This window comes from Dermacentor silvarum, unplaced genomic scaffold (assembly GCF_013339745.2).
Source record: "Dermacentor silvarum isolate Dsil-2018 unplaced genomic scaffold, BIME_Dsil_1.4 Seq1097, whole genome shotgun sequence".
Classification (NCBI taxonomy): Eukaryota; Metazoa; Arthropoda; class Arachnida; order Ixodida; family Ixodidae; genus Dermacentor; species Dermacentor silvarum.
In genome coordinates this window covers 24,065-46,567 of record NW_023605557.1, presented here as the reverse complement: position 1 = coordinate 46,567, position 22,503 = coordinate 24,065, and the positions used below count along the sequence as shown (strand labels likewise).

The 22,503-nt window shown below is 47.6% G+C and overlaps 1 protein-coding gene across 1 annotated transcript; it reads right to left on the bottom strand.

Moving 5' to 3' along the window:
- Positions 1–340: 340 nt before the first annotated feature.
- Positions 341–20,807, bottom strand: LOC119434465 (uncharacterized). Its single transcript, XM_037701607.2, has 6 exons — positions 20,366–20,807; positions 11,127–11,283; positions 9,485–9,640; positions 8,513–8,749; positions 2,897–3,055; positions 341–664 (listed from the first exon to the last, which is right to left on the bottom strand). The coding sequence occupies exons 1-6, from the start codon at positions 20,647–20,649 to the stop codon at positions 515–517; spliced, it is 1,143 nt and encodes a 380-aa protein (XP_037557535.1). The 5' UTR covers positions 20,650–20,807; the 3' UTR covers positions 341–514.
- Between the last annotated feature and the right edge of the window lie 1,696 nt (positions 20,808–22,503).

The window sequence follows — 22,503 nt, the reverse complement described above, 5'->3', positions numbered from 1 at the left end:
GTCAAATTCCGCCATTTTGTCGGGATTGTGTAATGGCGGAATTTTGAGCCAATCGGAGAGCCCCTATGGCAGGCCTCTGGGCCAATCATAACTGACAAGATGTCGAGTTCGACAGCATGGTGGAGTTTGATAATGTCCAGAGTAATACCCCTGCACTATGAGTTGCTAGCGTGTCGCGCAGCTGCAGGCATGTCATCACTGTACAGTGGTTCACCATCAGTGCGCTTACCTTCTGAATGTTTCTGGATGCCGCTGGAGAGGTCGTAAGAACACGTAAGTACGTGAGAAGAAAACACGCTGCAGAGTCGGTAGTTGCGCGTTCGTTTCTTTTCTTTTGTTTCTTTTTTTTTTTTTTTTTTTTTTTTTGTCTGCGCGTACAGTGACAGCAGCGTCGTCGCATCCTCGTGACGTCACGCTCTGCGGCTTATCAGTCGAGGGGCCGTGTCACTCGCGAGCCGGTGCGTTCCGCATGAATACTGAGAGCGATTGTAAGGTCATATCTATGTGGGCGTAGTCACGTGTTCCTTATGCCGGCGGCGATATCTCGCAAGGCTTCAGATGCCTCGGACGCCTCGCAGTCGGCCACGTAGCCGAGCACTCCGTCCGTCAGCCTTCGAATCACTCCGATCATTCCGTCCACGATGTCTCGCTGCTCTCTTTGACTCTGTGGGCGGAAGCACGAACGGGAATTTCAGCGTCAGTCTGTACCACGGTGTAAGATATATACTTTAGGTGGGGACACTTCTCGGCTTGCTTGCGAGGCGAGATCGACTAGCAAAGGCGCGCGCCGATCGGTCAGGTGCGGCAGCGGATACCTATCGGCGGTACGATGCAATTCAAGACAGAAAAGGTTTTATCTAATGTTGCTATAGAAACCGGCGCTTCTGCGCCGCCGTATCTGCTCCGTCAAGGCGATGCCCTCTTCCCTCGCGCCCTGCGGTGACCTACTTTCACGCGTCGCGCAACCATTTCGGATTCCCGCGAATCGCCCGGTTGCTATAGCAACTGTAGATAAAACCTTTTCTGTCTTGAAGTTGCCTCGTACCGCCGATAGGTATCCGCTGCCGGCACCTGACCGATTGACGCGCGCTGTTGCTACTTTATCTGGTCGATCGCGCCTCGCGAGTGTCCCCACCTAAGAGTATATATCTTACACCGTGGTCTGTACATAGCAGTCAGGGAGGGGAAACACAGGCCACGCGACCCCCCCCCCCCCCTTCCCCCCCAACCTCGGAAAAAAACTTCTTGGCTACGCCACTGCATAGTGGGCGTGCTGGAGATATAGCTTATTCGTAAACTTATTATCGTTTATGGATGACCGGGCTACGGAAGCCGTGGACTGTAGAGCGCTGGCAGCGACATATTGTGACTCCTTGTTCAGCTACAATGCATTTGAAACATTTATGTGTTGTGTGAGTGTTCTCGTCGAAAACATATAATTACAGTACTGCATGTTAGTGATTACAGGTATGTCGCTAGTGAGAGAGGGAGAGTAAGTGCGTTATTGTTGTAAGGTTAAAGAGTGGGACCTTTAGGGCTCCAATGGTCATGGCGATGTTGCATGCCTGCCTAGTTCAGTGAACAATACGACCCCTCTGATTGGCTGCATCAAGGTCATCTGATTCCCTAGTCGGGTCAACTAGGGAAGACGAATGTTTTATAAGAAGACACCTTGCGTGCAGTGGGGTGTGCCGACGTATTCTGATATGTGCTCAGACATGTAGTGAGCTGAGACTATCAAAGAGCTCCCCCATAGAGTGGGCTTCCATATTTGGAGGCACCGTAAATATGTAGAATAAAATTTTTTTTCTATCGCTCTTACTCCCGGACGTTCTCATCCCTCTGGCTGAAGGATCACCGGCCCAAACGCTACCCAAGTCACAACAATACGCTAGACGGACGTTGCCACCATTTGCACCTCATTTCTAGAGTCGACACCGCAAATTCCGGACACATGCAGCTTTTCTCGATGCCATCACGTTACGAATGAAATCGCATGCTTTTTCCCCTCGCCCTACAGTGATGGATTGGATTCAGATTTTCCCGCTACCGGTGCCAGTGTTAATCGGAGATAGGTAGAACGCTCCTTCCAATTTTCTGTCGTTCGTAAACCTCTCGCTTGTTTTGCTGTCACGGCTAACTGTTGCGCTTTTTGACATATGGTTCCGCTATTGCATATATTGGCTCTATTTACTGCTCGCGTAGGCAGCCGACATGTATTGGACGTCACTGGACTCGACGTCTGTCTTTGCGTGGATAAGAAATGTCAAGCATCTGCGCCGTCACTCTATTCGGGTGAAACAGTCCGAGTGAGTACGCGAGCCCGTGACGAGTGTGGTACCTCGGTACTACCAAGCACGCCTCGATTCCAACCTCTCACTCCGCAGGAGCATTACTCTATACAGGGGCCGCTTAATGCCCCTGCTTACTAATACAACATTACCATACAACAATGCTAAGCAGCATTAGGAGCATATACTATACTATATATACTATACAGGTTCACTACCGCTGAGTACCGCTTAGCGCTACCGTATTGGCGTGACTGCGCTTCAGCAATTTGTCATCGACGATTTCTGCGATCAGGAGTCGCTTGGGAAGCACCCCTCCGCTCCATGCATACGTTGAACAATCCCGATTATCCTAATGATTGGCCCTAGTCAGACAAGTACACGAAGCAACCTACAAGCTTATGGCATAATTTTGTTGGCTGTATAGCTGCGCCAACAAAATGAAACAAGAAATTGAGCTACTATGCGCATTGTCCAGTTCATCGTTCCGCTTGTCTCGTAATTATCTTTCTTTATGAATTACACGCGTCTCTGTTGAGAACGTTGTCAAGTTCCTTGAGACTGATATGCAAGAGACGCTCGAGGATAGTATGCAAGCTTATTACCTTTTCTGCCTCTGCCTCGCTGCTTGAACCACAGCACTGTCGACGCACTTCAGAAGCCTTGTTAAACGCTTCCTGCGCTAATATTGCAGGAAGCGAGCGCGGGTCGCCAAGCGGACCATGACATTCGCGGTTTAAGAAAAGATCCAGCTCTTTTATAGCCTGAAAACGAATAAGAAAACAGTAGCATGTCAGTTCTCGGGAGTTATGCGTTTGTTTGTTTGAAAACATCGTTATTAGGTTGTTTTGAAGGGTACTTCTGCTATGGACTATATACTTGTGTCTCTATACCAGGAGGGAATGGGAAGTGGGTTGTCAGGACGGGCTTCCAGGCTGTCAGGGTGGTATTGTACAGTGAGCTAAATTGGGGTGGTAGTACAGTGTGCCAGGTACCCTGTCTAGCTCACTATCTTGGTAGGAGGGTGATGCAGGAGTCGGTGTTGCAAACGTTTTCCTAGCGTGTCGCTAAACAGAGATAAAAATGTCACATTTTCGCTAAAGTTTGTTCCAATGTCGCTGAAATTATGGTTAGAACTGTCGAGTTAATGTGGTACAATGTAGAGGTTTTTGAAAACACTGTAATAGCTAACATAACTTAACGCATGTACCAAGACGTTTCACTTTCGTCTACTGCCCGTGCAGGTGAATAAGCAGTGAATTTACCAGTAGGGCGAAGAGGACTTTAATTTTACGGATGCATTTAAAATGAAATGCATCACGACAGCTGAAATGCTGTATTTACCTTCAGATTTTAGGATTACATTTCAATTAAAATTAAATTATGGGGTTTTACGTGCCAAACCCACGATCTGATTATGAGGCACGCCGTAGTGGGGGGCTCCGGAAATTTGGACCTCCTGGGGTTCTTTAACGTGCACCTAAATCTAAGTACACGGGTGTTTTCGCATTTCGCCCCCATCGAAATGCGGCCGCCGTGGCCGGGATTCGATCCCGCGACCTCGTGCTCAGCAGCCCAACACCATAGTCACTGAGCAACCACGGCGGGTAGGATTACATTTCCAGCAGGGTTAATAATTAGAACACGTGTCAGGAGTTTCCTAGCACAATGATGCATTTGGTCCACGTTGGGCCTGCAAATTTCCCAGTTTTCAATGCTCGGGAAAAGAAATCTAAATTGTATTAACACCGCAATCACAATTACGTTACCTTTGCACAGGTCAAATAGTTCATTGCTGTCCCTTGACCCACGTGAAAGCCGTGAGGTGCCATACGATTCGCGTGAGCGAGCCTGAAATTGCTTTAGTATATAAGTTTTGGTAATTTAATTTACTGCTACGCTTGTGAGCATCCACCAATAGAACGTACCTACAGTGAAACTGCAGCACCCGCAGCATCAAGACCCATTGTAATGGGTTTTATAAAGAACAGACAAAAAACTGCAGAAACTCCACTGAAGTTACTTCCAAATTTCAGTTGGCCCACTCCCAAATTTAACTTGGCCCACATCCAAACTTCAAATTGGCCCACCCCCAAATTTAAGTGGACCGACCCCCAAATTTCAGTTGGTCCATCCCTACTATAAGTTTCCCCATGCACTTCTATGGAGCCCTATATATGTATCCCTATGGGTAGTCTCTGTGATCAATTTTTAATTGTTCCTTATCGCTTCTAAAGCTACCAATCATCTACGTTTACGCTATTATAACGATTAAATGTCTTAACTTTGCAAATTACGCATTTTTTGCGGATACAAGGCATTACACTTTTCGTGTGACGGGGCTGGGGTACGTACTGGCCAAAGAATGCTTACGCGTTAAAATTGCTTTTGTGAGGCCTCGGAGCAATTAACCGCGGCCTGTGTCTTCTGTGAGCGCAGACAACCGTTGCTTCACGATGGTCACAAATACAACGCGCCTTACAACCAATTTCGATTGGTCGCCTTTTTGTAGCTTTTCAATAATAAATTCCATAATAATAAAGCCCATAAAATTTGGCCAGTTCTGTCGCGTCTCTAAATAGAAAATTGTCGCCAAACAGACCGAAAAGTTTTCTGATTGATTAAAACCTTAATAACGCAGTAGTGACACGTCGATGTTTTGCGACGTGATAATCTTGAAAAACGTTGTCAGCTGTACATTTCCAGCATGCCGATACCCCGAGAAAGGAATTCTGGGATATGCGTCCGCCATGCATATGAACCGCTCACTCTCCCAGAGTCGCAAGACGTGTTGTCACCATGGTCATGCGCATGATATTTGGTTGTTCCAACCGCAGTGACACCCGCGGGAGAAAAAAACCGACTAACAGCAGCTTCTTTTCATTACCGAATATCGTGGAGAACCAGTGCGAGCGAACGAAGCGGCGCAGCCTATGGCTGGCGCGCATTAAACGTGCCAACTTAGACATCGAGAACAGCAAACTGCGAGTCTGCGACGCACACTTCATTGCAGGTAAATAATTCCTTTCGACAGCGTGATAACGGCGATATATAACGAAAGGTTAGTTTTGTAACTTAGTTCATTTTGCGTTCTTAGGGAAGCCAGCTAAACTATTCGACGAGATAGACCCCGACGGGGCTCCGTCGCTTCTCCTCGGCTACAGCGCCATGAACACAGATCCCTCACAACAACACCTCGAAAAACGACGCGCCGAAAAGAGGCAAGCGGACGCCGAAAAGCGGGAAGCCGAATTGCAGGAACGGCGTGCCGAGGGCGACGCGGCATCGACAGGGATATAGACGTGTGCCGATCGGCCCATCTCACCGCACCCGAGACCCGAGTTGAAGCACCCGAGTTGAGAGACCTTGAAAGTTAAAAAAAAAAAACCCTCTGCGCTTACCTCTCCAAGTAGGAGCACTTTGTCTTCTCCGAGCCTCCTCGCCGACAAACTCTTCACCCAACCATTCCCAGGCGCAGTGTGTCAGGTATCGACGTTCTCGCACAGTTGAATTTTTTCTTTGTACCGTACACGCGCAGATCCAATCAACTGTGTGAAGTAGTCCTCGAAAAAGGGCCGTGCAGTTGGAAATGCTGGCATGTCCACGGAAAAGACGATTAGAAGCCTGTCACGACACAGAGAAAACAACGGCTCGACGGACTCTCGCAGCGCGCGCGCGCGCGTCAGACTAGCGACAAGCGGTTCGCAAGCATGGCGGCTGCGGCAGCGAGCCCGCGGATGGGACGTCACGTGCAAGCTATGTGTACCGGCTGCATTGAATACCTGTTACCTAAACGAGCAACTTAAGGGAAACAGTTTTTGTCAATAACCAGTAATCCTTACTGAACGCGTGACCTCAGGCACCCGCATAAGTTCAGGCTTCGTTGCGTGTGCATACGAATCGAAGTAGGCATCACGGCACACAATTGAGGTTGCGGTTGTTTCAGTGCGAACAAACGCACATTTCGCGCTCCATATATAGCGCTGTTCCGTCCTTCTGCATTGCCGCGTGCCGCCGCACTTTCATCACGCCAAAAGAGAATGGAGCGAGAGGGGAGAGGAAGAAGCTGTCACTGACAAGTGTGGGTTGCTGCGTATAGGTGGAACGCACGCAGTGACAGCCCCCAGATGACACTTGACAAGCACACGATACACGGGTTTGTTCCCCTCAGTTCGTTTTCTCTGGGCGTACCGGACGCGTGAGTATGTTTCACGTACATCGGGGCAGCGATGCTAGGGAATCTTCCACGTAATGATAAGATGGATTTGTCTAAACTTCGTCCTTCTGGCTTCAAACGGCTTTCCGACTTTGCATATTGATCATTTTCAACAACATAGGGAGTTATAAAATGCAGCGATTCGCAATGATTACGCATGCGCGCAAAGACTTGCCGTGTTAAGAAAACTGAGTGCTTGGAAATTTAGAAAGCTAAAGCGTGATAAATAATGTCATAAGAACGTTTGAAGCCACAAGCATGAATATTAGACTAATCCATGTACTAACCATCATTCCCATGCATAGCTGAACGATCGTACAGCGTCAGAGTTCCCTCATGTATACAGGACAATTCACGTAGTATTTCTCTGTTTACGTAGTTAACTTTATGCTGGAGCGAGATCCACGGCATAGATCTGAATTTTCAGCTTGGAACGGGCACTTTATACGAGCGAAACAAGAATTCCAATTGGTGTTTATATATGTGAATCAGGCGCTCACTAGTATCATAACAATCTATAGGCGTTCTCCGGTTGTATAGCTATTGCTCCGGACGTGCAGTACTTGTCATAAGTATGCGGGACAGTGCCTCGGTTACCGTGGCTGCTACTAGACGGTCAAGCATGGATGCTGACGCTCCCCCAAAGATCTGAAGGTATGTATAATAGCTATTTCTTTCTCTTTCGAAACTTGAGGTCACGGGAGCTTCGGAGTGTAAGTGGCGCCACTTCCCGTAGCGTTCTTGTATTGCACGCCATATGTTAAAAAGCCCTTCATCTAAATAACTTAATAGTAAAAAGGGTTGCGTCAGCATTCGAAGGAACACTCGCATTCTCATGCAGTCGCCCTTCTTCAAAGTGGTTGCATTTAGCGTAAGCGTAAACATTTTTACACCCTTAGAGTAAGGGTGTGAGCCGACAAAGCAAAATCATATGACAAAGTAAAAGCACCCTTCAACACCCAAAAACAGCCTCTAAGGGTGCTTTTGCTATCTTTTACCCCCTTAAAGTTGATGTTGGTTTCCCCTAATTGGCTAACATCCTTACCTTAACAACATCCTTAAGGGTTTTGCTTTGTAGCGTGGTGGGGAGCTGCTCAGAATACCGCGAAGAGCACTTGCCCATGATGTGGTGAACTAATGGTTATGATACCAGTGTCCCTCTGCTTCGAGGGTAGAAACTTTAACAGATGCCCTCACAAATGCACCTGATCACCAGATCCACTCCTTGCCGCCTGGTCGGACAGCCCTCTTTGGAGGAGGAAACAACTTTATTTTGCTAATTTGGCTTAGTGAGGGGTGGCTACTAGGTGATGCCTCACAGCCACCTCCTCGGCTCTTTTGATGGCCTGAAGTTGAACCTCCAGGTTCGGGTTCATAAGTATCGCTTCCCACGCTTCAGGCGAGGTAGCGGCCAGGAGATCTGGTGGTGGTGGGGGGGGGTATCTTCTCTGCAGTCCCAGAGAATATGATTTAGGGAGGCTATGGAACCACATAATGCATATTGTTTTACTGCTTGCTATTGTTTATTGCATGTTATGCATATGTTATGCATATGTTATGCATATTGTTTTACTGTTGCTAAACCACATTGGCAATGCCTCTCTTGTAGCATGCTGGTCTGCTAGATGCATTAGCCGCAATTGTAGTAACTACCATGCTATAGTGCGAATGTGCTGTGTTCCCTATGTACTCCGGAGCACGACCATTAACGACCGAAGAAGAGGCGAGAAGGGCTGCAGGATAGTAATGCACCTTAGCAAACTTTCTTCGCCACTCTTTGGAAATGCCAGATGCGCGAGTGGTACGTATACACGTTTCGGCGCACTACGCGTCCCTATGTAGTTTAGAAGACTTGTTGTTGGGTGAGTTGGTACATGTTAGCGAACATCGTTTAACTGCGCGAACAAACACAGAGACAGCATTGAACAAGGACGTCTCTGTGGTCCGTTTGTTCGCGCAGTTAAACGATGTTCGCTAATGTGTCCCTATGCGTCATTATATATACCTGGATAGCGAGGGCGAGGTCGTTGCCGCACTGCCTTGCTGCAGAAAGTTCCTCTGAGTTGGCCCCTGCCAGGAGCAGCGAGCACTCGAACGCGTTGGCCAGCGGTTCCGTGTTGCGCACTTGGTAGCGGGACCACTGCTGCATGATCGGTGTACTGTCGGCAGCATCTGCCTTCTCCTTATCGTCGAAGTACGAAGACGAGAAGCGCTCCAGGCTTCGTGAGAACAGCTCCAGAACCTCCAATGTGTGGCATACAACAGGACATTAGAGAGATGAGAAAGATGGGAAGGTGGTAGGTCGCGTAAACGTCTATTGTCGTCAGGGCCTGCCTTCGGCTCCAACATTAATGAAAGACAAATACTTTTGCTCAGTGCGCATGTAAGGTAAAAGGGTAATTATCTGAGCAGATGATGAAGCGAATCGTAATTATGGAACAATATGTTAAAGTGCCGAAACTCAAATGCACAACGCAAACTGATTTGTCGAGCGAGACACCGGCAAGCAACGGAGAAGAATCTGCGGCCTGGACAAGCATGGCTTGTTTCTGCCATGTTGGTACAAACAACTTCGGCAAGTGCAGATCGACCTTAGCATTTAAATGATTAATATTTGGGTATCCGTGCTTTCGTGGTCATTTTGTATTCTGAAGTATTGTTGAGACAGAGACGAAGACTGACGGTGTTAAGACTCCGTGAACGACCTCTATCAGGTCACATGGCCTTTAGCTCTTGCTCCGCTTTCGTGTATAAGAAATAAATAAACTGCATTGAATTAAAAAAAAAAGGATTAGATGAGGGAATCTTTCATCCGCCAGGATACGACTGTCCAGTCTTTCTAGCGTATTCAACACCTCTCGAAGGCGACAATATTACTGAGGTGCCACTTCAAGGCCCAAGTTACCTTGTCGCACACTCGGATACATGCACCAACCGCACGATTAAATACCACGCGCGTGGTTTGGAGACTACTCACCCTTACGTTAGCTGTGTCAGTCACAGTCTTCAAAGCCAGAGTTAACAATGCATCGCTCAGCAGCGTGTTGAGCTTATTCGCCGAGCGGATCGCTTTCACGTCAGCGCGGTCATCCGGCGCGGTGGTCACTATGTCATCGTGAAGCTCCTGCGCGATCTGAGAGTAATTGGCGAATTAACGTTCACCTACTTATGGTGAAATTTTCTATGGACGTTAACAACCTTTGTGCTTTACTACTGTGTCAATGGACAAACGTTAAAACGTTCACAGTGTGTGTGTGTGTGTGTGTGTGTGTGTGTGTGTGTGTGTGTGTGTGTGTGTGTGTGTGTGTTGATGATAACAATCCGTTGAAGAATGATCACCAGCAAACAGTAAAACAATATGCATTTGACAATATCGCATTCGAACGCAGCAAACGATACACTCAGCACCGACATTTTCTTTTCTTTTTAAAGCTAGACAGGCTCAAAGTGATAGGTGTTGTCGACACCGGATTCTCGATCTCCTTGCACATATGATACCAGTGGACAGAAAACACCATGCCGTTGATTAAAGGCGATTGCTTTCTTTGTCGCATCCTCTCAGAAGTCACACCTGCTGCGTGAACTCGTGAGAAGACGTTCGACCACTATTGAATGCAAGTGTATATATTGAAGACGTCGCGTGACTTCCTGGCTCTTGCTCAAAGCGAATGGTAAGGGACGTGGCCGTTATAAATCGAGATAAAGATCCCTTCGCCCAATATGTCCCCTTGATGAATGTATTTCTTAATCTTCTCAATTGTTGTATATATATATATATATATATATATATATATATATATATATATATAGCACTTCTTTTTTTGCTTCGTCTCTTCGATGCATATTTTTCTCCTTGCATGGTAGTATGCACTCACAAGTATGTGGCACCGAGTTGCTCTGATATTTAATGACATTCATGTGTATTCAGCATTAGGTTAGTGAAACCATGCCTATGCGCAAAATTTGTACAGATTGCGTCAAAACAGGGATAGCAGACTATTCTTGCATAGAGCAACCATAGCAACAGAGCATACCCCCTCCCTCGCTCCATCTACCCCACTCACATGCCACACACGCACACACACTGGACTTTGCAAGTGCTCTCGTGTCGATGATTAAATTATTTTTGTTCAGGACGGCTCGAAAGAATGTAAAGGGTGCCCCGCATTATAGAAGACGACGTGGAATATTGAGCATGCAAGGAATACATTATCAAAGATAGATTCGTCCAGTCGTCTGTGATAGCCGCTGCGAAGTTTTACAGCTGAATAAAAAAAAGTCGCTGTCCTCGCCAAAGAGAAATAGAGTAATAAACGGGAAAGCAGGGATTCCTGTCAGAACGGAATGTAAAACTAGATTCATCCAGTCGTCTGTGATAACTGGTGCGAAGATTTACAGCTGAGAATACAAAATTCAATGTCCTCGCCAAAGAGAAATAGAGCAATAAAAGGAAAAGCAGGGATTCCTGTCAGAACAGAATATCCAGCTTGCTACTTGCTATCCTATACGGGAGTAACAGCGTACTGATCGACTCACATATATGTGTACGCAAAATTCGCTTGCCACCGAAAATATATACGTAAATTCTAGAAGCATCAAAAGGCACAGACAACGCATACCTGCTGCATCTGAGCGATGACAATCAATCGCCTCTGGTTGGTCGTGTTGAACTCGGTGTACTCGAGTGGCGAAACACCCTTCCTTCGAATACGGGTGAATAGGTGTGCCAGGGTACCAACCTCTCGGTAGCAAGACGCAGTCCCGTAGACGAGATCCCTGCACGACACGAATAAGATATGCTCGCGCATTGCTCCAATCTTCTATTGGGGCCACGTTTCGGGTTTCTTTTGCTCCAGGCAAAAGAAACCCGCGAACTAACCACGACTACGTCATAAAACCGTACCGAACTATAATAGTGATACATTTCGATACAAATACTTCCCGGGTGCGATATGAATGTGGAATGAATTGCCAAACGCTATTGTTATCCTAAAAAAAAAAAAAAATGTCACCGACTTTGAAAATGCAGCTGAGGCGTATTTGCGGGAGTTTGTGAAGCGATAATGGATCAACGGGAGAGGACGCTCGCGCCGGCGTTGCACAGGATAGACAGAAGTTGTGCGCGGTGGCGTACAACGGGGCTCTACGTGCGGAAAAGGCTCTACAACGTTATACCATAGTGTACTAGATTACCCCTGATCTATTACAGTATAGTTATACTGCCCAGGTGGGCGCGGAACAGCGGGAACGACTGGACCACACGACAAGATTCAGAGCTCTGCGCCGCGAAGCGTAACCTCAGCAACCATCTTCGACTGCTGCGCTAACAATTACTTCGAGAAATACGTCGTTAATGACTCTTTCGGTACGGTGTGCGCGGTCGACTGTGGTTCTAGTCGGAATGTCACTATCGATAACCTGTAGATAAATAAATAAATTGACATCATTGATTGCTCCACGATAACCTTTGCTTTTATTTGCCCAAAAGCATATCACAAATTCATGCATGCGTCGATCATCACTCTCGCTAATACATCCGCTGCATTTCAGTGATCCATGAACCAGTCGGTGAGTTATTCGCTTGCTTAGATATAGTCATCTTCGATATAGTTTCTTCATCACTTTTTTTTTTATAGGGGCCGTACGCAACTGCATTTTAGACAGGAATGCTTAATTTATGAACAAGTGTGCGCTACTGAAAGCAAAACTGCTTTATAACCTTTCAGTGCAAAATCATTTCGGATGCATTCCGACATAAACGCATGTACTCCGGTTTTTAAAGCCGTATAGCGGCATACGCGTAGATTCCGCATCCAATCTATGTCGTATTCCGCCTGCAATATGGAAGCCGGTCGCAAGCAGCTGATCGGTTCTATACAAGCCACGTTTCGTGTATACTCTTGCCTATAGCGCTGCAAGATTGACTGAGGTTTTGGCTACGGAGGTGTACTTTCGATCTAAGAGTATTGTATTGCTGCAGTCAAGCAGGGATTTATACACCCCCACAGGATGATCCGGACACCCCCTCAAAAATTATTCCAGATCCCCCCTCCCTCCCTTCCTATAAACAGGCGCTTATTCTGAAAAAAAAAAAAAATTACGCTGATCCCATGCACTGTGGTAATCGCTTTGTCGCATGACGCTGGCCAATGTCGACGCGCTGATGAAAATTTCTGTCGGAGCTCCAAATATCCCCAATATTAGGACCACAACAGACGAAGAAGAGGAGGAATGTTTGCAGTTTGTGGACTGAGCCTACATGATGTGGGCAAAGAAACCACGTCGGGTATTGTAGATACGTGGGAGGTGACACGGTGCAACTGTATAGTTTGTATAGTCAGTATTATTATTATTATTATTATTATTATTATTATTATTATTATTATTATTATTATTATTATTATTATTATTATTATTATTATTATTATTATTATATTTCGTAAATGGGGCAGCCACGGTTGGCCTAGTAGTTTTTTTTATGTTTTATGTACCGGAGTGTAGCGGAGATGATTCGCATATATACTTTTTGTTTTTAGTTGTTATATTTTAATTGCGTTCTTTAAGGTATATGACTTATGACTGCTCCATGTCTATTGTGCTTAGCTTGTTTTTCTTTTCTTGTGCAAAATGATATTTTACTTAGTTTTGAAAACGTCTGCACATTGTTCTATTAAAACTTGTAGATTAGGAACTTGCTTCACTTTGTTCTGCATCGAAAAAAAGAGTAAACTTTGTGCAATCGAATGAACACTCTAAACGCTTTCCCTTATGTTCTCGCAATTTTCAAACGTGATGGCAGAATACCTTGGGCGTTTAAATAATATAATATTGAATTTATAATCCCGCACAACGAGGCGCACCTATAGGCCTTCTATACAGCGTTCGTTCGTGCTCGCCTGTCTGTGTCCGCCTGTCTCCACCTTTGTTGTAGTATTTCTTGCGCAACATCATCAGCTCGACATGCACCATCAATTTAAGGACGAACTCCCTTGTAACACGTGGTTTAATATGCTTGTTTAAAAGGTTAATTAGTGTACTTCTGCTAATTAGCAGCTTTTCCGCCAGCATTTGTTGAAAAAAGATTATCGTAGCTTGCACTATAGTGGCGCAAGGCTAAAGAAACAGCGGAGCTGATCGGCACCTAGCTGGTCCTGCAGGCTTACGGGTTATGCTTTTCCGGTATTTATTGATTATTGATCGATTATTGATTGCATATTGATTGACTATCGATTGGCTATCGCAAGGTATTATCCACGTATTATGTAGTGTTTCACTCACAGTACCAATTGTGGCTTTATGCTACGTTTCGAACTTCATATGCATTTGAAACTGAGGGTAGCGCAAGAACAAGACATGCACATTCACAAGGGAATGTGTCTTGTGCGTGACGTATAAGACAAGGGCAGTACGTAGGACTGCGTAGAACTGCGCCTGTCCTGCTTGCCTTCCCTTTTGAATGGGCCTTCTATCTTGCTTTCCAAGTATGTCTAACGCACTAGGCCACGAAAGCGTTTTACTTCATATTTATTATATACACAACGAATTTAGATCTCGCCGGTGGCTCCGAGTAGCCTGCGCCAGGTGGTTACAACATCTTTATTGCAAATCATGGTGGGGTCTCAGGGTGGCCCCTGTTGGGGGCGACTCCCTCGGCCCAAGTGACGATTTTTAGTTGTTCCCTGAGATCGGCGGCAGTCCTAAGTAAGGTCTCCCAGGTAAGTTTGGAGGGGGCTGGCAAGAGCGTATTTGGGGGAGGAAAACCCCTACATCCCCAAAGAATGTGGTCTTGTGTTGCCAATTCGTTCATGTTACAATTTTGACATATGGGGTTAAATTCCCCATTTGTGATAATCGCCAATCTGTGCGGACTCAGAAAAGAGTCTGTCTGAAGCTGGCGAAGGACGGTGGCCTGCGCTCTGGTAAGGTCCCGATGAGGCGCCGGGTATGTACGCCTCCTTTCTTTATAAAAGTTTGTTATTTCATTATATGTGGTCACCACCTCACTCAGAGAATCCGAGTCAGAGCGGCGCGCCTCCCGGCTTGTTAACCCTCGGGCGATACGGTGCGCCTCCTCGTTCCCAGGATTTCCCGAGTGGGCGGGGACCCATACTAGATTAATAAGTCTGTCCGCTTGATAAAAAGTGTGGTAATAATTGTTTATGATTTGCTGCGTAGTTTTGCTAACAGTGCCTTTAGTGTAATTTAAAATCGCGCTTTTGGAATCGCTAACGATTGTATGAACGAGGTCGTTCGTGATGGCTAGAGCGATAGCTGTCTCCTCCGCCTCAAGGGCGGAGAAGGCCTCCACCGTGGCCGCGTTTAATATGCGGCCGCTCCCGGTCACTACGCTCACAACGTATTTTCGGTTACCCTGCGCCGCCGCATCCACATAGGCAACAGAGTGGTCGTCTTTGTACTTATCCCACAACTGCTTTGCCCTGGCTGTACGACGGTTGTCGTGCCTTCCTCTGAGCATGTTTTTAGGAATAGGTTTAATGATTAGCTGCCGCCTTGTGATTTGTGGCAAGGGGGTTCGTCCCACAGAGGCGATTGTGGGATTCAGGCCCAGCTTGTCTAGTATGTACCTTCCGGCCTGTGTACCGGACAGGCGGAAAATCTGGGCCGTTTTGTGCGCCTCGATTAGTTCTTCTATAGTGTTGTGTATTCCTAATCTCAATAGTTTGTCCGAATTAGTATATTTGGGTAGCCCCAACGCTGTTTTGTATGCTAGACGGATTAAGGCGTTAATTTTGTCCTTATCCGCTCGCCTTAGGTGGCAGTAAGGGAGGGAATACACTATGCGACTGATCAGAAAGGCCTGAATCAGCCGACATAGGTCCTCCTCCCTCATGCCTGTGTGTCTTGTTGCGATTCTTTTTATCAATCCGCACATTTGTCGGATCGTCGATTGCAGCCCGGCTATAGCCTGTGCGTTGCGGGTGTTGTGTTGTATGAGCATTCCCAGCACCCGGATGGTCAGCACAGGCGGGACCGGGCCAGACTCCATTCGAACCGCTATTGTGGAGGCCTGCTGTTGGCTGTCTGTTTTGTCTGTTCTCTTTCTGATAATTAGTAGTTCGGATTTCTTGGCAGAGCATGTTAGCCCGTTTAGTTTAACGTAATTTTGGACCGTGTCTGCAGCCGTTTGCAGTGCATCTGTGATTTCGCCATCTGAGCCAGTGTTTGTCCAGATTGTTATGTCGTCTGCATATATTGAATGGCTAACGTGGGGTATTGCATCTAAGAGGGGTGGCAAGTTTCTCATGGTAACGTTAAAAAGGAAAGGTGAGAGAACTGCTCCTTGCGGGGTTCCTCGTGTTCCTAAGGTGAAGCGTTCGCTCTTAAGGTCGCCCAGATGAATTTCTGCAGTTCTTTCCCTGAGGAAGTTTGCGATATATGCGAAACTGCGTTTCCCCACGTTCATCTGGTTCAGGTTAGTTAGGATTGAACGATGCGTAACACCGTCAAAGGCCTTGCTTACGTCTAGCGCTAGTATGGTCCTTGTGGCTCTGATAGGGCCTGGCTGCAGGATGTCGTGCTGTAATTGCCACATGGTGTCCTGTGTGGAAAGATTGGGCCTAAATCCCACCATCGTGTGAGGGAATAGCCCCTCCGTCTCAGCGTATTCGTTTAGCCTCGTGAGTATAACATGCTCCATGATTTTTCCTAAGCAAGAGGTCAAGGAAATTGGTCTTAAGTTTCCTAACTCGAGCTTTTTGCCCGGTTTCGGTATAAAAATGACTTTTGCGTGCTTCCAGCTGGGAGGGATGGTGCCAGCTTTCCAATGAATGTTGAATAACTTCGTAATTTCTATGATTGAACGGTCATCTAGGTTTCTGAGCATCTTATTTGTGACCCCGTCTTTACCGCTGCAGCTGTGGTCTTTATGCTATTAAGAACAGCTCGGACTTCAGCCTCCTCAATGTCTTTATCGAGGGCTTCATTTTCTTGCCCTGTGTAGGTATTTGAGACTGGGAAGTCTTTGTCGACGTTGAAGTAGCGATCTTTCAACTCTTTAATGAGAGTGTCGTCATCTCCGGGAAGGAATGAATAATTCTTTGCATGTTTTTCCGCGATGCAGACTTGGTTTGATTAGGGTCGATTAAGTGCCTAAGCAGGAACCATGTGTTTTTATTGCCCAACTGTCCGTTCATTCGATCGCAAAGCTGATGCCAGTGTTCCTGACTAAGGAACTGGCAGTGCTGTTCAATTTCCCTTTCTAATTTTACGAGCTTTTTGCGAAGGATTTTGTTATGTTTTTGTGACGACCATCGCTTTTGTATGCTCTTCTGTGCTTCCCATAAGTGAATTAGTCTCGAGTCCGGAGTGGGGCCGTCATCTTCCATTTCCGTCTCTATGGTTGCATTACTGGCGTCTTGAAGTATGGTATCGACCCATTCTTCGAGCTCTTCGAGGTTAGAGATGGGTGCGGGAGTTCGTTTATCGCGAACTTGACGAAAAGCGTCCCACCTGGTATGCAGGATAGTAAGTTTACGTTTCCTGTAGCCCTTTAGAAAGGCCGTGATAGTTAGAATGTAGTGATCACTTCCCACGTTCATTTCAGTATTCTCCCATGTGGTTTTTGCAATGTTTTTGACGAAGGCTAGGTCGGGGGACGTGTTTCGACTCACACTATTGCCAATGCGTGTGGGGCGCTCCGGGTCGTTTAGAAGGGTGAAACCATAGCCTTGTGCTGTTTCCCAAATCTTGTTGCCTTTATTTTCCCCCTTTGGGTAGCCCCAGGCTGAGTGCCGGGCGTTAAAATCGCCCAGCACTACGAGTGGTGCTTTATGGGCGTGCTTATAGGCGTTGATCATCAATTTGGATGCGGATGGACTTTTGTCTTTTGGGGGACTATACAAATTTAGAACGAAAAGAGATTGATCTGCTCTTTTATTAGGTAGAATTTCAATGAATGTGTACGCTACCTCGTCACATTCCAAGTCTATTTGAATTGCTGTCAGATTTCTATGCACCATGAGCGCTGTGGTCGGAGAGCGGCCGCATCGAAGAACTTCCGTGTAGGTTGCATAGCCTGTTAATTTGGCTGCAATGCCAATTTCTTGGAGTGCCAAAACGTCGGGTTTTTCTTGCGAATCTTGAATTGTTAATTCTAGGGCTCGACGTTTTTGTTTGAACCCTCTGCAGTTCCATTGCCATAAAATTATAGGTGCTCCAGCCATCACGAACGCCTGTGAGGATCTAGCCGCGCCGCGCCGACGCTGTGCGATCTGATTGGTCCCCCTGCCGGGTGTCGAGCATCTGACTTTGACATCGAAGCTTCAGATGAGTCATTGTCTCCCGACAGATGCAAGGGATTTGCGGGCGGCTTACGTGCCATGTCAAGGCCTGTATGGGTAGCAAGTGCCTGCACTGTCGTGCTCAGGATAACAATGTTTTCCGTTTGTTGCTTAATTTGCTCGGTTAAATTGCTCATGTTATTTAGAATGTGCTCAAATGCGGTTTCTAGTTGAGCTACACGCGCATCCATCCCTTCCGATTTACCTTTCTTATCACCTGTTGATTCTGTTGGGCCAGCTGCTTTCCGCTTTTCGCCTTTAGTTACGTCAGTTTCCATATTTTCTGCCTCACTCGGAGCGCAAACCACTGGTCTGTTCGCACAGAGATTCTGCGAGGTACTAATTGGGGTTGGTTTGTTTTCGAGTTGTCGAATTTTATCATTAGCGGCAGCCAATTGTTGTTTTAGAAATTTTATCTGCTCTGCCAGCTCCCTCACCTGTTGGTCCTGTTGCTGTTGTGGCTTGCTTTGCTGGGGCCTTGTGGGGGTGCCCTCTTCTCGGGCAGCTTGGCTGATCTTGTAGCCGGAACGTTCTTCCCTTGTCTGCGTCGTTGTCCGTCCGTTTCGTGACTGCTGCTCGGGCGGTGTCTCCAATGAGGTGGTCACTTGCGGTGTTGTTTTGTCGCGGAGGTTAGGTTTACCGCTTCCCCAGGCTACGTGCTTGGCAGGTTCGTCTTGCTGGGAGGTGTTTCCTCCGGAGGTGGACTGGTCAATCTCTCTGCTGTGCAGAGGAGGGAATGACTCGGAGCGGTCTCGAAAGACGCCTTGGGTTCGCCCTCTTGAGTGGGAACGCCTGGTCTCTCCGGTGGTCTGGGTGTCGCTTTGTGACGTCGTTTTCTTGTTCTGTTTTGGTTGTATGAAGCGCCTTTTGCAGTTTCGACTACCCGTTGGGTGTGTCCCATGACAAACGACGCAGAGTGGGATGCACGTCGGTTTCTCTCCTTCCGGTGGAGGTGAGTGCTCTTCCCCGCACCTTCGGCATCTGGGGATTTCTGGTCGGGGTTGTGGACATACGTCGGAGCGATGTCCTAATTTCCGACAATTGAAGCAAGCTTCCGGCCTCTCCCTGAAGGGGTACACGTTTAGAGTGAAACACCGATAACGTATCAAGGACGGTAAGTCTCGGCCGGCGAAGGTGATCACAAAGTGTTTTGAATTACCGAGTCTTCTTGCATTCACAATAGGTAATTGCGGGTTCTTGTTTGCTATTTCATCGTGAATGGCTTGGTCCGTTTCGTTAGTATAGGCTCTGTAGACCAGTCCCCGTATGGAGTCGTCCGGAGCCGGTACGTACGCCGATACTGGTATGTCGATGTTATGCTCTTCACAGCGTAAAGATTCAAGAGTCCGGTAAGCGTCCGCCCGCGTTCTATCGGGTGTACTAATGGTGATGGTGTTTTTGATCGGGTGCACTCTCACCTGGTCGGCTTGCTCGGCTTGCGCCTGGTTGATTTTGGATGTCGCGTAGATCGCCTCCAAGAGTGCGATAAGTCCAATGTTGGTCAGATTCACGGCACACTTGGGTCGCAACACAATTTTATAGTCCTCCTCGGGCAGTCGAGGCATGGGCTTCCGTCGCGGTAGCTGCGGCGGACGCGACTTATTCTTGGAGGCAGCCGAAGCACCGGCGAGGCCTAGTTCCTCGGTCAGCTCGGTGGGGTCGGTTTTCTTGCGACCGAAGCGCTTTTGGAGGTCTAGCGGGTCGGCCGGACATTTCGGGTGCTGCCACGTACCATCACGTAGCTCCGCGGGGTCGATTTCTTCGCCTTCGACGGTGTAACTCATCACTGCTTGCTCGGAGACACTGGCTGCGTCGAGCGGGCGAGCAACGGCGTCTCCGTTGTCGCGCTAGGCCTGGGTTCGGCGTAGCTGTGAGGTGGCGTGGCGCCTACCGAAAACGGCGAAAATCGCCGAAGAATCTTGGTGCCGGTTCCTCCAAATGGTCCGTATGGGTGTCGGAACACACAAGGAAAGTCCTTAGTAAATTTGGTGAAGCTGCGTGAGCCGGTTGCGGAAAAAGATCGAAAAGGTGCGGACTGCATGTGAGATGCGTCCGCTCCCTACGAGAGCTCCGCCAGAACCTCAGCCTGCGCCAGAGCGAGCGGCGCGCGGAGCCATCTTATAGTTCTGTCGGAACGGAGCTGTCTCCGGCTATACGAAAAAAAAAAAAATCAGATTTGTTCGGCATAATAATGCATGCTTGGTGCGTTCACTTTGACATGGTAAGTTTTCGTGATTTTGTGACGTCACGTGACAGACAGGCTAAGCGGGTGAGGCCCAAAAATTTTTCACGGAGGGCTAACGGAGGAAAGGGAGTAGAAACAGATTGGAACAGCTTCACATTTTATAGCGCCCCATGTGTCACCGTATGGTAACGTTTTGCGGGATGCCGAACGATGCTATAGATAGCCAGTTAACTGCAAAATGCTTCGCGTTTTCAGTGTGTGGGATCAGCATAACATACTCTTTTTTTTCTGGTTTCCACTCGGGTTTAGGCTTGCAAACAGGCACGAAGCCGCGTTCTATACCCAAGAGTCTCTAATGAACTTTATGGCTTACCTGACCTTTCTTTCCAGCGCGCTTTGCGTTCCTGTCGAAGTGACGGCCCGTTGGAACAGGTCGACTTCGGTCGCATCGATGACCTCCAGCAGGTCCTCGAGAAAAGCGTTCTCATCTCGTCCAAGCAGCCGATTGGCCTTGCTGAACGCCTCAACGATCTGCCTGCTGTCGGTGAGAAACGCGTAACTACCGGGACACGGGGGCGCAGCTTCCGCGCGTCTCGTGACGCCCACTCTGCCGAAAGCAACCGTTATGGCTGCTCGAATAATTTTGCGTAGCCGCATTAAGGTGTTTGAAGGAAGAAAAAAAAAGAAGTAAAACTCAGGATGGCTAGATAATCACTCAGTCACACGAAAGGCACCTTTGCTCCACGAAGTTCTGAATTCTCTGTACGCTCTGAACGTGCTTCATAGTGTTTTCTCTCTTCCTTTGACTCTCTCTGGCGATCCAAGGACTAATTGATATTCCTGTTCAATTTCGCTGCAGAGACAGCCATCCCGACGATGTCGTGAAGCATGCACGCTGTGAACCTCCCTCCCCGCCCGGGCGTCAGCGATATGCTCTTCTCGATGAATTCATTTATTAATTCTTGGCCGTGACCCAACTGCGACTTGCCATCTGGTTAGGAATAGTAGGGTGAGCATAATTGAGAGCCTGATCACCGAGTGAGAAACTAATCTCACCGCGGGAAAAACCGCGCACACAACGCGACCCAACTTATTGAGGTATCCGTGATCGGGAAGTGTACGATGTAAATTGCCACGTGTATACACACTCTTCATGCTAATGCCATGTGGTAGTCGTACAGTCCTCGCTGGAATTACGGCTGACAGTTCTCTCGTCGCTGATGCCGCTGGGCGATGTCCGGTGACCGATGTCGCTGATCGATGATCTTCGTAACGTTTCGGCCGTGCCACGGCCGAGACATTACGAAGTAAAAATCATCGATCAGCGACATCGGAGCCAGTGGTGGAACAAGTCGAAGTCGAGGAGCGCACGAGCAGTGGCGCGAGCCGCGGCTGGGCGCCCTTGGCGCGGCCGGCCAGGCCTGCCATGGCTTGGACTGCGGGACCGCGCCGTCCCCACAAGTACATATCACTCTCACCAGCGTCCCGATGAACACAACTCACAACTCACACTGGAAAGAAAGATGAGCTGTGCTGTATCTGTAAATTAGCCTTCTACGATACCAAAACGCCGCTCCTCGGAGAAGAGGCTTCGTATATAAGCCAGGAGAGACGCGAGAACGAAAGACGGGTGGGTGGGCGAGGCCACCTCGATGTTCCCGGACCTGCTCGGCGTGGCATCATGGATTATGACGGCGTAAACACTGGCACGCCGTTTTTTTTTTTTTTTTTTTACTGGTAAAGATGGACTACACCGTATTCTAAAGGGACCAAAGACTGAACTTAGCAAGTTACGAGAGCATTTACTGAATGACCCAAATACGCGAAAAATAAAGGTTCTTAAGGTACGTTCAGACTACGTACGTAATTTGCAGATATTTCGCAAGAAACGGAAGCGCAAACGCAAAAAGCGCAACTAAATTGTTCAGACTACAATCGCATGAAGCGTTAAGAGCGCAACAGTCGTTACGCACGTGAGCGTAATTGTTGGAAGGCCGCTACTTTTACGTTTCATGCAGATACGACAGTTACGCCGTGGCCAGTAGGCGCCGCAGTTTCAGTTTTAAATTTCCGGTGACGCGACTACCGGCATCCCCAGTTAGAGCAACGGCCCAACAGACGTGGCTGTGTGTGTGCGTATATAGTAGCTTGTGTGTGTATAGTTCGAGTAGTGTGCGCTGTTGTGTGCGTAGTCTGTTTACAGGCGCCATGTTGAAATCCACTGAGACGCAACTGACAATGTGAACGACCAGCATTGTTGACGATCTTAACGCTTGTAACGCGCAGTACTCTCTTTATGACAGATGCGCGCTTTGCTAACGTTACGACCGCAGTCTGAACATACCTTTAGAAATCCGTGACGCGACACTGACGTAATGGCACGCAGGTTTCGGCTGGAAATTAAAAAAAAAATAGCATTAATTTTTTTGTATTAGTAAGCAACCCATCACAGTGAAATGAACTAAAATAGAGTTTCGAAAGAATAATTTATCACTTTGAACTGATTGTTTC

What these genes read in the sequence shown, in the direction of transcription:
- LOC119434465 (XM_037701607.2), bottom strand. Translation starts at nt 20,649, where the DNA reads ATGCGGCTACGCAAAATTATTCGAGCAGCCATAACGGTTGCTTTCGGC. An exon ending in CTGACACAGCTAACGTAAGG is followed by an intron (nt 8,750 to 9,484) that starts GTGAGTAGTCTC and finishes CACACATTGGAG; the next exon opens with GTTCTGGAGCTGTTCTCACG. An exon ending in ACCTCGCCCTCGCTATCCAG is followed by an intron (nt 3,056 to 8,512) that starts GTATATATAATG and finishes ATTCGTTTTCAG; the next exon opens with GCTATAAAAGAGCTGGATCT.